This window comes from Meriones unguiculatus, chromosome 4 (assembly GCF_030254825.1).
Source record: "Meriones unguiculatus strain TT.TT164.6M chromosome 4, Bangor_MerUng_6.1, whole genome shotgun sequence".
NCBI lineage: Eukaryota > Metazoa > Chordata > Mammalia > Rodentia > Muridae > Meriones > Meriones unguiculatus.
The window spans coordinates 114762065-114780931 of NC_083352.1; the positions used below are offsets into that span (position 1 = coordinate 114762065).

An 18867-nucleotide genomic window follows, 5' to 3' on the forward strand; every position below is an offset into this window, starting at 1 on the left:
TGTAGCATTGCTGCCAGGGATCAGATATGGACTAACAGCATAGAATAGAGGGCCAGCCGCTAAAACCACACTCTTACAGACAGCTGATCTTTGACAGAGTGCCAAGGACACACAATAGAGAGGTGCTCATCTCTTCAATGGCTGTACACGGAAAACCAATAAATATACAGGAGTAAAAGAAAGAAACCAGACTCCTAGATCTCCTCATGCACAAAAGAGGGCTCAAAGGGATGAACGCTTTGTGAATGAACGAAACAGATTCCTGGGAAGAGAGATTGGTGATACACCAGCACAACAAGGGTGTGGAACTAACCTCGATGTCCATGGACAGACAGACGGACAAGCACACATGGTGGAGGGGGGTCTTCAGCCTTGACGACAAAGGGAATGCTGAAACAAGCCAGACAGGAAGACAGGTTGTACACGCTCTCGCTTGGCGTGGAATCTAAGCTAGAACTGCCACACCCTCAGACAGAGCAGAGATGACCCCCGGGAAAGGGCTGGTGAGTGGTTACCACAAAGCTTAAGTTCAAGTTGTGCAAAATACACACAAGTTCTGGAGTTCCGATGTACAACACTGTAACTATAGTCAACAGTAATACTGTACCTCTGAGATTTGCTAAGAGGTCCTCACCGAAAACACAAGAGTGGCTGTGTAAAGTGATGGCTGTGTCAACTGCTCAGGAGGGGATGGTGTGCAGACATTCCAAGCGCACCTGGAATTTATGCAGTCTTCGTTTGAACAGCATTTCCGTAAAGCCGTTTAAAACCACTTACGGCCGCGTCCAAACAGTTCCCAAGAAAACGAGGTTTGGGGCAAATGTTAGACAATGAGGCATACTTTTAAAATAACTGACAGGGCTGGCCCAGTGGGTAAGCATTTGCCACAGAAGAACAGTGAGTGAAGTTTGATCCTCAGAACCCACACACTCACACACTCACTCTCTCACACACACACTCACACACTCTTCTGGAGAGTATGGGTTCAATCCCCAGCACCCATATAGTGAGTCACAACCACCTGTAAGTGAGTTCCAGGGGATCCACACCCTCTCTGGGCCTTCTCAGGCACTGCATACATGCGGTACACAGACATGCAAGCAAAACACTCACACATATTAAAAACACTCACACATATTAAAACACTCACACATATTTAAAAAAAAAAAGAAAAAAAAATACGTTTTGGTGCCCGATCTACCACAGAGGGAATTAGAGGAAACTATAAAATCACCAAGGGGGGAGGAGTGGGAGGGTCATGCCGGTGTGTGGTGGTGAGGGCCCTGGAAACCTTTCCTGTTTGTACAGCCCTGCTGTGCTTGCTGTGTTTTTGTTCTGTCTCTGAGTGTTACCACTCTCCAAGGAAGCCTGTTTCAGCTCTCCGCATCCTTGTGATCCACACCCAATCCGCCACTAGCCACAACTGGTTTGTGTTGTGCTGAGAGAAGGCTCACGTGTGAGAATGAGAAGGCCCAAGTTTAAAGCTCACGGTTGCCCCCTGGCAACACTCTGGCGCACCCTAGCTGGGACAGGGTAGGGTGGAAGGATCTCCTTGGGGGGAGGGGGGCTGTTTCCCACCCCAAACCAGGAAGGTGATTGATTAATGATGTCAAACAGTATTTCCACTCCTGAGAAACCACAGCGTGGAAGGACTCCTGCCAGATCCGATAAGCACCCCCTGCTGTTCTGTCACATTCTTCACACCCTTCAGCCCGGGTTGGGTCTGCCATAAGTGAACGACCAGAACAAGTTGCTCCTGCCCCTGCACCAATGACACCCTTCGAAATGGCCAGTGTGTGCCCTGTGCCGATAGCATCTGCTCACATGTTCTGCTCAGGAATGAACCTGGAGCTTTCAGGGCGGGTGCAGAGAACCCCTGCCTCGGAGCACTGAGTTGGAACTGAGTGGCCCTTCATCTCTCTATTACTTCCTCATCAGGCCCTAGCTGACACCCCAGGGGGACACTCTTTGCTTGTTTCCAAGGTTTAGGACCCCTCATCTTTCTCTCCTGATGTTCCCCTTGGATCTACCTCCAGACCCAGAAATGCATGGTGGGGAGCTTAGGTGACTTGGAGACAGGGAGCATCCGGGCTAACCTAACCAGTATTTCCTTGTTTGTAGAGTGTACAAATGCAGGCTTCTAATAGAGAATGACCTTGTCTGAGACCACGTGTCGTAGCAGAATGAGCTGAAACTCAGACCTGGAGGGTGTCGCCAAATCCTGTAGCCTGTGGTAATACAGGTGACTGGGGGGGGGGGGGGCTATTTGTTACTCTGCTTTTAATGTTCAGCATGCAACTCTCTCTCTCTCCTGGAGTTGAAGGATTCTCTCGCAGATCCTTTTGCTTGAAGTTAGGGCTGTTAGGGCGGAAAATAATCAGGCTCTTAGCAGGGTACAGTAAAGAACGCAGAAACAGCTGGGCTGGGGAGATAAAGACAGCTCACTTTGAATCCCCAGAACCCACGGAAAGCCAGGCACATGCCTGAAATCCGAATACTCCGAGAGAGAGGTGGGAACTGGGAGTGGAGAATCCCTGGAAGGTGGCAGGACAGTTTAGCTGGGTGCACACAGCAGGAAGTGTCGAGAAACCCGTCTCAAACAAGGTAGGTGCCAAAGACCAACACCCGAGGTTATTCTCTGGCCGTCACCATGAGCACATACGCACCATGGCCAGCACACAGGAGCACCGAAGAACACTCGAGTACATGTGACACACACCCATACCATAAAACAGAAAACGAATAAATAACACAAAAAATTAAGGATTTGAAACAAGGGGTTTACAGTTGCATGGCTGTTGAGGGTTAGGAGGAAGAACGGGAACTTGAGGCTTTGTTGCTTCTAGATTCGGAAGCACAGGGATCATGTAGTACAACTGGAGCTCGCACGAGGGGAGGAAGAGAAAGTGGCGTGTGTATACCAAGACTCTACCTCCTAGAGTGTGCTACGGCTGGGCTCGGACCTCTGAGAGTTCTAACGATTTTCGGAGTGCTGGGTGGAAAGGGATGGTTCCCTGGAGATGGTGTCTAAAAGGAAATGCAGGAAAGCAGGTTTGGAGACTGCCAGAAGGAGCCAGAGAAAGGACCTAACATGCAGAGTCCCATCCCCGACGTCTCAGAGAAGACGGGCTTGTTGCTAAGAGACAGTGGGTGAGTAATCAGCATAGTCACTCTCCCAGCCTCCCTTGCAGCTAGGAGGAATTAAGCGCTCAATGCAGGCGATCAATTCAACTCTCCCATCTCAGATACTGCTATGGTTCGATTTCTTTTGAAATAAGAATTTCACTATGTAGCTCGAACTGTCCTCAAATTCTCCATGTGGCCTAAGCTGGCCTTAAACTCAGATCCTCTTGTGTCTGCCCACTGAGTGCTGTGATTGTTGGCGCCCACTACCGCATCCTACCCTGGTATCATGAAGTGCGGAGCACATCATTCATAATTCATCACATTCTATAGCTTGGCCCATTTCTGACTCTTAGCTCTAAGACCCCACAGAGGAAGTCCCACAACAGCAAGGGCTATCTAGAGAGGCACTGTTGCAACAAACAAACAAACAAACAAATGGTGATGTATGGATAAAAAGGTGTAGCTGGAGGAACGACAAAGTAATTTTAATGATAAACTCACTGGGAGAGCCAGGAAGCTTCGTGAACCAGCACGCGTAAAGAAAACTACACATGAATTCATTGTCATGATAAACTAATATGTGGAAAGAAATAATAGCTCAGTTTTCATCAGAAACCAAGGATTGTCAGAAAGTATTAGAATATATAGTCAAACTGATTAAAGAGAAAACGGCTATTCAAAAATAATGTCGAGTTCAGGTTAACTACCTTCCAAATATAAAGACACCAGGAGCTGGAGGGTTTGCTCAGTGTTGAAGAGCACTGGCAACTCTTGGAGAGGATCTGGGTTCAATTCCCAGCTCCCACATTGACAGCTCACAACTGTCTGTAAGTCCAGCTCTAGAGCATACGATGCACTCTTCTGGCCCCTTCAGGTACCAGGCATAAATGTGGTGCACAGATGTATGTACAGGGGGAGGAACCATACACATAAATTTTTTAATTAAAAAACTAATTCTTGTGGATTTAAAAAGTGTTAAAAGTATCAGGCTAGCCAAGGCCACACAATAAGACCTTGCCTCAAAATAAGTAAATAGATAGATAGATAGATAGATAGATAGATAGATAGATAGAAAGATAGATAGATAGGGACAATAGCCACACACAGTGACACAGATCTTTGACCACAGCACTCAGGAGGCAGAGGCAAGCAGAGAGTTCTGAGTTCTGGGCCAGCCTAGTCTACATAGAGAGGTCCTACCCCAAAGTAAATAAAGACAATAACTCATACCAACAATAGATATTATTATGATACATTAAGAGCTCCTAAATAACACAGTAAGAAAAACACACAAATGATGCAGTAAGAAAATTAACAAAAGATAGGGCTGAGGATATAATATACTCAGGTGGTAGAGTACCTGAGACCCGGGTTTAGTCCTCCACAGAACAAAATGAAGGAGACAAAAAAAAAAAAAAAATAATAATGGAGGGAAGGAAAGCAAAGGAAAAGCCAACGAAGACCCGAGAAGGCATTTTTCCTAAAAGGGTGTGCAAACTTAGGAGCTGGAGCGAGGACTCGACAGCTAAGAGCATGCACAGCTCTTACACAGACTTGAGTTGGACTTCCGGCCCCCATTTTGGAGTCTCACAACCAACTGTAACTCCAGCTCAGGAGAACCAAAGCCTCTAGCCTCCACAGCCACCCACACTCACGTGTGTATGTCCCCTAACACATGCCTACGCACAAGGTAAAAAATAACAAAATAATTTTGTTTACAAAAGAACACACTAATTTTAAAAAGTAAACATGTAGGGGTTGGGGATCATTTTAAAAAAAAATTTTTTAAACAGGGCTTCATATACTCCAGGCTGGCCTTGAACTCACTATTTAGCCCAGGGTGACCTTGAACTTGTGATCCTCCTGCCCCAATTCCCAAGTTACCGGGATTGAAAGCCTAAACCACACCTCGTTCTTACACTGAGCTTTTGTTATTTTTGCTTAAATACGCCGACTCTGCTCCTTCTCCAGCCGGGTGACCATTTCCGACTTCTACACCAAGTGTGTGTTGTTCCCATAATTCCCTGGAAGCACCCAGCTGTGAAGACAGCCCTGACAGTACAGCCAGCCCAGTCATTGGAGCCAAACAGACTGGGGACACAGCTGTGGCTCTGAAACTTGCTCTCCACACAACTGTGGTGACAGTACTTTAATCTTCTTGCACTCCACTACGAAATGGAGTGCTTCTGTGTATTTTCTGTTACTATAATAAGACTGGATGCCTTATTTTTAAAAGGGGCTTACTTACTTCAAAAAAATTGGAGGCTGAAAGTCCAAGAAGAGGTGGCTGCATCAGCTTGACTTTCCATGAGAACGCCCCCCACACCCGACCAAATCAACTGTCATGGAATGGCTGGTGGCATTATGGCAAGAGTATATTTGATAAGAGGACATATGGGAAGATAAGAGGTCAGAGAAACTTAGGTTTGTTCTTTTCAATGACTTATTTTACTTTTAGTTGTGTGGGGGGGGGGGTTGCTCATATGTGTACAGGTCCCCACAGAGGCCAGAGGTGTTAGTTTTTGTTTTTGTTTGTTGTTGTTTTTTTTTTTTTTCAGAGCTGGAGTTACAGACTTGAGCTGCCCAGCATGGATGCTAAGAATCCAAGTCAGGTTCTCTGCAAGAACATATACACTCATGGGAGCCAGAGAGATGACTCCTTGATTAAGAGCACTGGCTGCTCTTCCAGAGGCTCTGGGTTCAAGTCTCAGCACCCACATGGCAGCCCATAGCCATCTGCAACTCCAGTCTAGAAGATCCAGTACCTACCTCTGGCTTCCTTGGGTACCAGGCAGGCATGTGGTGTAGACATACAGAAAGGAAAAAACAAACAAACAAACAAAAACCCAAACACTTATTCTCATAAAATAAAAACTTTTTTTAAAGTGTTTGCTCTTCACTACTGAGCTGCCTCTCTAGCCCCATACCAACTCACTCTCAGGGGAGCTAACTGGGGTCTCATGAGAATGACATCAGTCTCTTTCAAGAACAGCCACCTCTGTGACCTGAGGACCTTGCAATACATTTCATCCATTAAAGATTCCACCATCTCTCTACACTGACACCTTGGGAACCAAGTTTCCAGGGTATGGGCTCCTTGTTGATCCGCTCACACCACATCCAAATCGTAGCAGGGGGTTCCTGTGGGAGCTTCATAGACAAACAGTGCGTGACGTGTGTTTTGTGCGGTGCCTGGGAACACACAAGCATACGACTGATGGTAGCAGCTGCTGCACTCTTGTTGAAGGGGCCCCTACACTGAAGAGGTGGCAAGCTGGCCTTGGAGGCCAGATCAGATATGTCTAGGAGGACGGAGACGAAACTGTGCTTTGATGGGACTCTCTGTTCCAGAAGCAGCGAGCCCCGAGAGCAGCAGCAGTTAGGGGCGAGAGAGAGGGATGCAGGATCAGCCCCTCCTCTCAGCCTCTTTTCTCCCTAAATACAAGAGCCCCAGGCTGGCCCACTGCTGGCAGACACCATGCAGCTCCAGGCCTCCTTCTCCTTTTTTCTGATCCTCACCTTCTGCCAAGAGCTTTGCTCAGAACCAAGAAAAGGTTGGTTTGGAATGGGGGTGTGAGGTGGTCTCAAAGCACATGAGGGGTCAGGTGGAGGCCTGGATGTTGTTTGGTTTCCCAGAATGTCAGTTTCTGCCTCTGAAAGATAAGAGTAATGGTTGTGTCTGCTTTATTGACCGAATCTGATGTGTATAATTGTGTTAGTGTAACAGTTCTCAGCAGTTTCTCATGAAACACTTCAGACACATTCAGAAAACACACACACACACTCGCACACGGGGAGGGGGTCACGTCACCTTTCTTACATATGAAAGTAAATAGATCAATCAATTTCCTCTTGGCTTTAATAGAATCAACGAAGAGGGGGAGCAAGACTGAAATAGGAAGTAGGTAGATGGGACTCCACCTCCTATTGGCTCACCTGGGGTCAAGGAAGATGCTCCTGTGACCAGGATGTCTAAGGACCATGCCAGCAATGCCCCTCCCCTGCCATGGAACCAGCATCCATTTCCATCCTGACTGGATAAGCTATTTAGCTCTTTTCCATTACCCTTTGTACTAGAGCATCAGCCCTACGGGGCATGGACAGGGGAGAACCTAAACCATTCCCTGCCTAGGCTCTTCCACCAAACTCCACCCAAGGTGTGTTCACTCACCATCCATTCTACAACAAAGGGGACAGGTTGAAAACCTACAGACCTTGGCCACTGGGCTGCGCTGGCTTTGTGTCTCGGTCCCCACTTCCCGGCATTAGGTCAGGTGCTTCACCTCCCTGACTGCAGTTTCTTCACGTAGCATTATAAGCCATGACAGCTTCAGCAAAGAGACTCAAGGAGGCAGTGCAGCGATGGAGCGCTTGCCGGGTACACACAAGGCCCTTGGCATCTTCCACTTGCCCCGAAGTTACTATGAGGAGTAATTGCAGGAACTAAGAAGATGAATCTTTCTGTAAAGTGCTTTCCTTGAAAGCATAAAGGTCTGAGTTTGATCGCCAGAGGGGAGAAAATGAGAGAGAGAACAGGGAAAAAAGAAAGGAAAAGGCCAGGCACGATGTCATGCTTGTAATCTCAGAGCTGGGGAGGCGGAGCCAGGGGGCTCCCTGTCAGCCAGCCTATTTGGATTTGGTGAGTTCCAGGCTAGTGAAGAAACCTGACTCAAATGAGAAAAAAATAGAAAGAGCCTGTTACTGCGGCTTTGGAGAGTATTTGCTGAGAACTCAGGGGCAGGCAGGCCTGAGTTGGGTACCAGGGCTGCAGGGTCGGTAAGCAAGGTTTGTGTTGCCGGGTCCAGTTGCTTGGGAAGAAGAGGATACTTGGAGGCAGTTCACTGTTACTCGGGGGCTGACTTTTCAGTTGTCTGGAGTTATTGGCTGCTTGTTGTGATGGTGCTGGTGTTTCTGTCATGTTGAGATGGATCTCACTGCATAGCCCTGCCTGGCCTGGAGCTCTCTGTGTATACCAGGCTGGCCACCAACCCACAGAAACCCACCCCCCTACCCTCTGCCTTTCCTGAACGCTGACATTAAAATCTTGTTCCACCTCCCTCGGCCCTTATCAGTTGTCTTCAAGCTCTCAATTAACCCCAAAGTATGAGCACTAGACTCCATTTTACAGTCAAGAAAACTCAATGGAAAAAAGATAGGTCCTTTGTTCAAGGTTATACAGCCAGTAAATGAGTGAGTCAGGCTTGAAGCCCTGCTCTCAGGTCCAAGGTTCACCCTTTCTCTATAGTCTGCCTGTGGGATAGGAGGCAGCAGCCTGAGGGATCTGACTAGAGGGAATCATCTGAGGGGGCAAAGGTGATACAGAGCCCAGCATCTCACAGGCAGCAAACTGGAGACTTCGAGAAGGGACCGTCTCCGGCAGTCTCATGCAGTCATGGGTGGCAGGGGGGGGATGTGAATCCACCTGAGTGGAAATCCCAGGCAAGCGCGCTTCGCTCCTTGCAGAAGCACAAACCTTGGCTTCTATGGGAATGGATAAGGTTAGGTGGGAAGAGGAAGTTGCCATGGATGACCTCAGCCCTGCACCCTGTGGCCAAGGAAACCTCCAGCGGAGGAGAGAAGTAGCAGCAGAGGGTGCGGTGATGGGTTTGGCCTCCTTAACCACTCTTCTTCCTCAAGTGCCCAGGAAGTCCTTACTGCCTGTGTGCAAACTTCCTATGAAAAGAGGCAACTGCCGAGCCATCTTCACAAGATGGTTCTATGACAGCTATGCCGAGAGGTGCGAGCAGTTCTACTATGGCGGCTGCAGAGGCAACAAAAACAACTTTCTGAACAAAGAGCAGTGTGAGATAGTCTGCAGAGGCACCTGATTTGTCAAGCCAGCCCAGCCATCCGCGGAGTCAAGCTTCCTGAGGGCCCCTTAAGGTGTCTGTGTGTGTGTGAATAAAAAAGAACATTTCTCTAAATACATTCTCCCAAGATTAATTAGATCTCCGAAACTGTACAAAATACTCATTCTACCCATCTGAAGATAAAAACTTCAAAGTGAGGGAGGTGAATTGGAAGTAAAAGGACCCATACTGGATTAAGGAAATGACCCTTGATGTAAGAGACATTTGTGCCAGGCTCTGTGCTAAGCAGAAACTTATCATGGGGAATGGAGGGGGAAAAAAAAAACCTGAAGATTTTCAGACCACTTTTAATTTTAAAAATAGGGAGTGTTTATCTAGTTCCTGCCACAAGGGGAGAGAACTGAAGAGCCTTATCCCATGGTCCTTTGGTTTGCCTTAAGCAAAACTACTCTCTGAAGGGATGGGCGATGGCACGGAGCTGGTCTGCTCTGTTATATCAAGGGTAGGTGGGCACAAAGACAGGAAGGAACTCCTTATTAAACCACGGGGTGGGGCCAACGGGATGGCTCAGTAGGTAAGGGTGCTTGCCACCAAGTCTGACCACCTGAGCATGATCCCTGGAACCCACATGATGGAAAGAGAGAACCAGTTCCGGACAGTCGTCTCTTTCTGCATCTGGTGCTTGCTGTTTGTCTAAACTAGCTGGCCAAAAAGATCTATCTCCAGCCCCACTCCCACCCCCACCCCCACCCCCAGGCATGCTGCTGCACTTAATCATTTTATACATGGATGCCGTGCCGGGACTCCAACTCACGTTTGTGTAGCAGGCGCTCTACTGACAGCCTTCTCACCAACCTCCTGGATTGTTACCGACTATCCTGAGCGCTCTGAGTAGCCAGGAGGCCTCGTGAGCATGTCTCCCAGCAGTACGGCTGGCAGAGAGACATGCAACCATTCTGAGTGGTTTCAGAGGTGTTCCTACATCTCTGTGAGGCCCTGTTTGCTCCGTGACCCCTGGAGAATGGCCAGCCTCGCAGGACTGGTGCAAGGATCCACTGGAGAAAGGCTGACCCAGCAGAGACACATGACTCCAGAACTAATCTTTCCCTAGATTTTTGTACCTGGGTGACCCCAGCTGTCCCCTACTTTCTCGCCCACCTAATCCAAGTCAGGGAAAACAGGAGGAGAGCAGGTCTTATGGCTTCTCCATTGCTGAAAGTAATCAATTTATTGGTTGGGAAAAGGAGATGCTTTTGTGGGTCTGGGAAGAAACATGAAGGCGGGAGAGAAGGAAGGCCACAGGAACAAAGCCAGCTGCACAGTTCAGCAGAAAGAACTTCTCCCCATTCAGGCTGGTGGCGGCTGAAGCTGGAGGAAGAAAACCAGAGTACAATCAACATCTGTCACACTAGACAAGTATCACCCAGCTCCCCACTTCTCCCGTCACACTTGCGCACACAGCATAGCACAGCACCGCCTTTTGGGGGGCTCTGCCTGCATCGCCCAGCAGCTTCTAGGCTCATCTCTTATGCTTCAAGTAAAACCTGTTCCAGGACCTACATGGATATACCATGCTCCCAAATGATGGTTGCGGCGTCTCTGGAGACCCAGAAACATTTATTAGTCTAAGAATCTTCCTGCTAGCACCAGAAAGACCCAGTGTGCCTTCATTCAGATCAAGATGCCCCCATTCTGTAAGCCAGTAGTTGTAGGCGAGGAGATGAGGAGGCTAGGTAGTGGCCAGGGCTGAAAGCTGAATCTCATTCATCCTGTTTGCAATGCCCACCAGGCAGCTGGCATCACAGCAGAGCTCAGGGTCCTGGCCAGACTATAGTTGTCTCCTAGCCACTGAAAAGCATACTTTGGATTAACAAGCATGAGACCTTGGGCACATCCCCCCTCTCTGGGCTTCAGTTACCTCTGTGTGCACTAATGGATTCCGCCAGCAAGCTGGGCTTGCAACCGAAGCCTTATTGAAGTTCTTGCTCATCCTGCTCCCTTAGCCTTAAAGAGCATCCCCACCCTGCACCGCACCAAACCACCAGTCATGGCCCCAGCTCAGGGTCACCCCCGGGTGGCTTTCTCCAGCTGCTCCTACTCTATCCTCCCTCCCTCCCTCCCTCCCTCCCTCCCTCCCTCCCTCCCTCCCTCCCTCAAGCCTGGTGACATATTTCCTCATCTGTTCCCCACGGCAGTGGGCACAGGTGATGTCATCAACCACTGCACTGCAGGCTCAGCTGGGTGGTCACCTTTCTGTCCCAGAACCTCAAACAGCCACACTGCAGGATCACCCAAAGGGCCAACCAAGTATCTGTCTCAGTTTCACCCTTTCTAACACCTACGGTACGGCATAATGCTGTATTAAGCGTTTCTTTTATGTGTACGTGTGCCTTTCCTGCCTGGATCTATGTGCACCTCCTGTGTGTGCAGTGCCCTTGGATGTCCGAAGAGAGCATCGGAGCCCCTGGAACTGGAGTTATAGATGGTTGTCAGCCACCAAGTGGGTACTAGGAACCAAACTGTGTCCCCTGCAAGAGTAGTAAGTGCTCTTAACTGCTGAGTCACCTTTCTAGCCCCAATTTAACAGTATTTTAGTTTTTAATCACATACAAAGAGAAGGATGGCTCCACAGATTTCTCCTTTCGGGGCCTGAGGTACTAAAGGCACTGAAATCTAGTCCTGGCTTGCTTGGAGTAAATACTTAGCCCATCTCAGACACGACTAATAAATGCAGCTGAAGTTAGCCACCTTGACCACATTTGTCCACAAAGATGGGCCTTTGGAGTAAATAAAGGCCAACCCTCTGCCTCCCACTAAATGTGCCAAAGAGGTACCTTCTCCTCAACCTCACCAGCCATTGTCTCCTCCCCTGCAGACACTGTCCCCTCCCCTAGGACACAGCTACCCCTTTCCTGAGTTTACCAAAGTTCCTGTCAGACACTTATCAGCAGACACCACTGTTCTTCTCCACAAAGTGGTGAACAGGCTACCACCGCTCTTCCCTGCCTCCATCCTGGTCAGGGTCCTCCCATCTGTCCACTCATAGGTGAACCTGTGACTCTTTTCCTGCCCTCTACAGTCTAGCTACAGCGCAGCACGTGACAGGAGAGTCCTTTGAAAATGTCAGGGCAAGCCTCTTTCTGGAAACACACCTCTTGGTGAAGACTACGGCCTCTGAGGTCCCCAAATGAGCTGTCTCAGGCCCCAGATACCCTTTCACCTCCCTTCATACTTCCGCTCAACCTTCGGGCTCTTCCTTAAAAGCCCCAGCAATGCGCTTGCCTTCACGTTGCTGCTACCTCTGCCTGGACGTGCTCGCCTTCCTGCTCTCAGTTTGCACCTTCCTGGTGAAGTCTTCACTCACTGTCCCACGTAAAAGTTACACTAACGCCCTTGCCCGCCCCTCCCCCGCAACGCCTGCCTGCTGTTCTCTTTACCCCACAGCATGAACCTCCCTGGGACATGTAAAATCAGCTTGTTGGGTTCTTTCCTCACCACTAGACAATAAAACCCATCACCCCAGCCTCTTGCCTGGTTTGTTGGCTCATCCATCACCCACGTATCATAGATAAATATGAGTTAAACTAATGAAAGTGAATGGACTCACAGACAGTTATCGCTTTCCAGGCTCTTCCTGTTCAACTGCTGCAAGTAGCCTTGTATCTGGGCATCTCCGAACCTTCTCTTCTGCTCCCACCTACCTCAGAATTGGGGTGTGACACAGGCCATCTTCCCACAGCCATTTCGACAGCATTTCATGTTGCCAGAACACTGGCTGTCCACCTGGCACTGGTCCTCGCAGAGGCCGAGCGTGGGGAAGCCCACACTGGGGCAGGTGCCCTGCTTTTCTGGGAAGACCAGGGGGGAAGGAGAGGTGAGCTGAGAGGCACAGACACTCAGCAAAGTGTGGTCGCACACTGCTTCGTCACCAGCAGAGCTGCCTACCTGGGTTGATGGTGGGAACCTGGGCTGCTCTCAGGAGTCCTGGGGAGATGATCGGCAAAGCCCTATTCCTGCTCCAAACTGAGGTACTGCTTTGAAATCTCAGGACCTCAGTTTGAGTCCCAGCTCTGCCATTTTCTCCCTTTGAGACCTTCAACCCAAATCTCCCAGAGCCCCAATCTTTAGCTGTCCCATGGAATCCCTGTCACTGCATTGTGGGGTTGTTATAAAAGTAATTATCCACACACCCCCCATGCACCATCCTGAAAAAAAGTCAAAAGACTCGGCAACAGTGAGTCATTCTAAGCACTAACACCTGACTGGGAGTGCGGTGAGTCAGGCATTGCTTAGGCAGAGCTCACCCAACTCTCATAAGCATCTTAAAAGGGGTGAAAGTTTCTGCTTTATCTCCTTGCATTGCAGAGGAGGAAACTATGGCAGTTTGGGGCAAGGTACTTCTCCTAAGGCCATGCAGGACTGAAGCAGGATTTGAACCACAGGAGAGCTGGCTCTAAGGTGTATTCACTTGCCACCAGGCTCTGTGCTACTTTATAAGCTGTAAAGTGCAGTGCACCCGTGAGAGGTGACACCCATTCTCTTTACTTACTCCCATGGACTCACTGCCAGTTGTAATTACTCAGTGCCGTGGCCCTCCATACATGCTCGAAAACCACTCCCTCCCCCCCCCACACACTCCCCCTACATCCCACACCATTTCCCATTCAGTGGAATCACCAGGCAGGAGCTGTGAAAGGTAAGATGCAATGAAGGAGATAAGGGGAGCGTGAAAGGAGAGGTTGCCAGCATCCTGGCTAGTACAGGTGTTCTGGGGCGGCTACCCTGCGACAAAATGAGAATACTCAGAAGATTGAGTACCAAAGCAAGTTCGTACTGGAATGTCCGCTTGCTGAAAAGATGCTTTTGAGTACCATTGCATTTAGCCCCGACCCCACCCCTACAGGCTGAGGTTATCATGCCCACTTTGCAGATGGGCAGGTGGAGGTTCAAAGAGCCAAGCTGCTCAGGCTCACACGCTTAGGACATGGCAGAGCTAGGATTCAAATCTCCAGGCTCCTCCCTGGCTCAGAAGGCCATTTGGCCTGTCCATCTGACACAAGGAAACAGTATCTTCATCTGCCTGACAGAGCTTGATGTGCCAGTTGGCTCGTGTCCACCTTTCCTGGTCCTCCTTTTCCAGGCCACAGCACCTCCACACCTATAAGCTGCCCCCCATGGGGGTTTCTTCCCCCTGTCTCCCACCTTTCTGCTCATAGCACCTTAGGGCTCCTAAGTGTAAATGCTCCCATCCTCTCCTGTCATCTCTGAGGGAAAAAGTAAGAGGCAAAATGGGGGGTAGGGGTTGTCCCCACGACAAAGGCCAGCAATTACAAGCCTCTGTTTGTGTACCCGTCTTGCCTCCATCCCCACCTCCTAGCCTCAGCTTTTCCCTCTTGGAAATGAGAAGCTTAGATTCCATACCTCGGTCACCTTCTTCGTCACCTTCTTCGCTGATCACAGCTGGTGGCTCTGTGGAGACTTTACCTCCCGATAATGGAGTAGTATGGGCAAGGTTGGCTGACAGAGTCGTGGTACTGGTACCTGAGAGCTCTCCCTCTCTCTGTCCTGAAGGTGGAGGAGATGGTTTTAAAGATATGAGGGAAAGCCAAGGGTGTCAAAGGGAGAAACGGAACCTCTGCCAGCCACGGGATGGCGGTGTGACTTTGTGCAAGAACATTTCTTTTGGCGGCACACTTCCAAAGTTCTCTACCTCCCTCAAGGACAAATCTGAATCTTGCCAGGCCAGACAGTGGAAGGTACTGCGGGAGGCATTCCCGGAGGCAAGGGGTCCCCTCGGGATCCTAACCCTGACGCCACCCAGAGATCACCCGCAATCTCCAGCCTAGGAAGCCACTGGACCCTGGTCCCGGAACAAAGTCGCGCTGTGCATGCCCGGAAGCCCGTCATGCACCAGAGAACCGAGCTCAGCCAGGAATGGGGGGGGGGGCGGGGGGAGAGGGAAAGGGAGAGGCCCTCCTCCCCCTGGGCCGCTCCCCAGGGACGCCTTTGTCCCTACATCCACCCACAGGTGGATCGGGTTTCCACTGCCTCAGCCTTCTGGGGTCTCTGAGTCTAGGATGCCCTTCTTCCCCTAACCTGGGCACTCCCATCTAGCGCAGCCCTCGGCGGCCCCGCCCTGTCCCGGCCAGGTTGCTGCGGGGTTACCATTAGGCGTGGAGCAGACAAAGCTGCAGCCGGCCTGGCAGCACTTGCGGTTGTCAGCACAGTCGTTGTCCGAGGCGCAGTCCTTCACACAGCCCGGAATCGCTTGGAGCTGGGGGCACTCGCCCGGTTTCTCTGTTCTGGTGCCTTGGGGTGGATGGGAGCAGACAATTGCCAGAAGAACCGAGCCCAGTCCCAACCCCTGCTCCAAGATCTCCAAATTTCAACTTCAAGGCCTACTGATCTTCAGGGGTCCTCATAACACCCCAGAGGGCCTCATCCCCTGGCCAGGGGTCTCTGACACTTGGGAACTCCCTGATCCTTGGTTTCAAAGCCCCCAGTTCTTGGGGAACTTGAGCCTGGAAGCTTCCCGCTCCTAATCATCTGGCCTCTGCTTCCAGCACAGAAAGAGCCTCTGCCCCTCCCAACTTTAAACTTTCATTGGTCTCCCCCTCCCTCCAGTACATTGTACCCCAAATCCTAAGCTCCAAGGATCGCTAGCTGTAGGCCCCAGAGTTCCAAATCTTAAATTTTCACTGGCCTCCCCACTTTCGCCTCAGAGCCCCATGTTCTGAGACTTCGTTCTGGGCCCCGCGCTCCCGACTGCACTTACTTGCGGCTGAGGTGGCAGTGAAAAGCAGCAGCCCAAGGAGGAGGCCTGAGGCCGGCATGCAGAGACGACAGGCAGGCATGGTGCAGGTGTAAGCTGCAGCCTGGGTGGGGGGGATTTAACCACTCGAGCTGGGGGCGGGGCCGAGTGAGGGGTGCAGGAAGCACAGCGAGCAGCGGGCAGCGCGGGCGCCCTGCCACCTCATGCCATTTCACAATCCCCCGGGATCAGGTGTCACTCTTGGCTCTGGTGGGAACCAGGAACCGAGACAGCCTCCGAGCCAGCTGCAGCCGGACACTTGTCCACCCCTCCCTCTCTCCCTACCTTTCTAGGGCCTGAGGGCAAGGCAGGGCAGTAGGAGCAAAGGGCCCAGACCCAGGGCTCCTGGGCCCAGTTTTTAAAAGTCTGGGGTCCTTCCTGGACCGACTGGAGGCCCTGGTTGAGGAGGAAATGACAAGGCTGCAGAGGATTAAGCGGTGAGACGAGGGCCAGACAGCGGCGTGATGCAGAGCCCTGTTGAGGGTTTAGCAGAAGCCTGGTGTAGTAGAGGCTGCAGAAATGGCAGTCACTAACAAAGGAATCCATCTCACGAAGAATAAGTCCACAAAGGAGAAACACCAGTGAAGTTTCCAGCCTTTCAGGCACGTCTTTCTGCCCCCTTCCACCACACACCATTAGGGCAGAATGGGGTCTTTACTCTGACTGGAGAGTTGCTACAGTTAACTGTGTCTGACACACAGGCTAGACCTTCAGAGGCTTCTCCCCCACCTAAGCTCCGGGGCCAAAGCTGCTCAGGCACGATGTTGAGACCACATCTCTTCTTGCAAGCTCTCTTCCCTCCATGCTGGGTGCCTACTGTAGGACACACACACAGAGAGTGATGGTAGAGAGCTGGTACCTTCAGGGCAGATTCCCTGGCTAACGCACCGTCAAGACATCCTTCCCTTTATTATCAGGTAAAACTTAGCAGCACAAACCGGGCCTGTGCAGGAATGGACCTTTCTCTGGGAATCTCCCCAGATGGATTGGTATAGGCCTCTGTACCTTCCTCTGTGGCCAAGAGTATCACTGTGGAGTTGACTCCCTTGTTCCCCTGGCAGCTGACAACTGAAACTCCTATCTTTCATGGCTTGGCTGGGTATATTTTTTAATTTTAGCTTTGCACCCACCGTGATCTGAAGTACCGCATCCGGTTACCATAATCAAAAGGGGGCTGTCCTGCAGTGTGGTGCTCTGGGGAAGGGGGAGGGGTGACAGGGACTAGGCTCCACCTCTGCCACTTCCTATTCGAAGGATCTTGGATGAAGCAGCTCCCTCTTCTGAAGAGCCATTTTGTCATCTGTAAAAACGATGAGTGGAGGGCTGGGGGTGGATACCTCAGTGGATACAGCACTTGCCCAGTATGTGTGAGGCCCCTAGGTTCAATGCTCAGGGCTACAGAGAGAGAGGGGGAATAATGTTTAAAGTCCTGTTTGATGAGAACAAGAATGCCATGCTTCTGCCCTGAAACAGCCGTGAAGTCCATACTTACTGACGTAGGAACCCCGGGGCCTGGGTGTGTGACCACCACATACACAGCCATGAATACCCAGCAAATGACAAATGCCTACTGCTATGAAGGACCCCAAGGAGTACAGTCTACCCTTTACGTCCCCGAGTCGTGTGTCCTGGGATTCAACCAGCCTCTGATGGAAAATATTTGGGCAGCAAACTGCACCTGTACAGAGCACGCACTGACTCTTGTTTCTTGACATTGTCCCTTAATAACGTACCATCATCCATCCACGTGGCAATCGGTGTTTCACAAGATTTCAACAGAATCCACATGTGTTCTAGCAAACACCACTCTCTGTTTTTATTTAATACATTTTCTTTTTCTAAATGCACAGCCCACTGAACCTGTCCGCAAATCTTTGCCAGGGGCTCGGCCTTCTCCACACTTTGTCTCCGGTGTAAGTTATTGGGGTTCAGTGTTTGGAAGCACTTTAAGTGTTGGCGTTCTTTTTAACTCTATCTTATTCATTTATTTATTACTTTTTATGCTATTTTATTTTTGTTTCTTAATGCTTCTATTGCAAGCCCTACGTCTGGGTGTCACGTGTTAGTGCTAGTTTTTAAACTATTTTATTTACATTTCTTATACCTCTTCCTCCCTTCTCCACCCCATCCAACACCCCAACACAGGGTAGGAGAGAAAGAACATTAGTAGGGAGAGGGGAAGGAGTTCTCTTTAGCTACTTCCTGCCAGCTAGGGTCATCGGGTTCCTTGTGGAAAGTCTGATCTTCATTTCAGGATATCGCCAACTTCTTGTCATACTGCATCAACAGCAACCAGGAGCAGCAGGTAGAAGGGGAGGAAGCACCAGCAGCCTTGTTCTTTCTCAGAGCGCTTCTCTCTCTCTCTCTCTCTCTCTCTCTCAGGCCTGGCATTTATTCCCTCTCGCAGTCTTTCGATTTAAACCATCCGCAGCTGGCAAAGGGCCCCTCTCAGAGCCTGCAGGAGGCAAATAGTTTCCTGCTGTGGACCATCTGAATGAGTCCATATCCTACACCTGGGATCAAAACAAAACCATGTTTACATCCACAACAGTTAAGTTTTTTACCAAGTTGCTCCTGAAGGGCTTCCTGGCCAGGGAACCCCAAATCTCAACCTCTCAGAGACCACGGTGGAGTGAAAAGCTCCCAGTCAGAACCTTTCTTCCAGTGCTCTGTCACGCTGGGCTAGGTTGCTGAGCACAGACTTCAATTTGGGCTCCTTGTTAGCATCGCCCCAGGATTTGCTACTGAGTCTTCATCTTTCTTGGCCAGCTCTCTGGCATCTTTCTCTTGCCGTCCTTGGGTAGTATGACGACACTCTGAGGACAGTGGTACCCACGGCAGCCTCAGCTGACTTCAAGCATCTTCCAGTGGTAACGTGTTTCAGACGGTTCATATGAACTCTCAGACACTGTGGCCGCACAAGGCAGACGTGCACAGGTTCAAACCAGACAAAAATCCCTGTACCAAGAATCAGGGGTGGACACAAAGTCCCAGCCCTAACCAAGACGCTGTTTGCGGTTGATGTCTGCTGGGAAAGGGAAAGCCTGTTCTCTCCAGTGGATTGCCACTGGGTATACCAACCATACTCCAGGGCGGGCACCATGCCTGGGGGTAGTGGAC

The 18867-nt window shown here is 50.3% G+C and overlaps 2 protein-coding genes across 2 annotated transcripts; one reads left to right on the top strand and one right to left on the bottom strand.

Annotated features, from left to right (window-relative positions):
* The first annotated feature begins 6604 nt into the window (after positions 1 to 6604).
* On the top strand, positions 6605 to 8954 carry Spint3 (serine peptidase inhibitor, Kunitz type 3). Its single transcript, XM_021660452.1, has 2 exons — positions 6605 to 6680; positions 8764 to 8954. Exons 1-2 carry the CDS (start codon positions 6605 to 6607, stop codon positions 8952 to 8954), a joined length of 267 nt encoding a protein of 88 aa, XP_021516127.1.
* A 1177-nt stretch (positions 8955 to 10131) lies between these two features.
* Positions 10132 to 15867, bottom strand: Wfdc2 (WAP four-disulfide core domain 2). Its single transcript, XM_021660447.2, has 5 exons — positions 15712 to 15867; positions 15102 to 15245; positions 14358 to 14501; positions 12638 to 12784; positions 10132 to 10304 (listed from the first exon to the last, which is right to left on the bottom strand). The coding sequence occupies exons 1-4, from the start codon at positions 15788 to 15790 to the stop codon at positions 12639 to 12641; spliced, it is 513 nt and encodes a 170-aa protein (XP_021516122.1). The 5' UTR covers positions 15791 to 15867; the 3' UTR covers positions 10132 to 10304; position 12638.
* Between the last annotated feature and the right edge of the window lie 3000 nt (positions 15868 to 18867).

Bases quoted from the DNA above. Each gene is read 5' to 3' on its own strand.
- Wfdc2 (XM_021660447.2), bottom strand. From the start codon at position 15,790: ATGCCTGCCTGTCGTCTCTGCATGCCGGCCTCAGGCCTCCTCCTTGGG. The intron at 15,246-15,711 runs GTAAGTGCAGTC...ATCCACCCCAAG, and splicing joins CACTGCCACCTCAGCCGCAA to GCACCAGAACAGAGAAACCG. The intron at 12,785-14,357 runs GTATGGAATCTA...TGGTCTTCCCAG, and splicing joins TGACGAAGAAGGTGACCGAG to AAAAGCAGGGCACCTGCCCC.
- Spint3 (XM_021660452.1), top strand. From the start codon at position 6,605: ATGCAGCTCCAGGCCTCCTTCTCCTTTTTTCTGATCCTCACCTTCTGC. The intron at 6,681-8,763 runs GTTGGTTTGGAA...TTCTTCCTCAAG, and splicing joins TTGCTCAGAACCAAGAAAAG to TGCCCAGGAAGTCCTTACTG.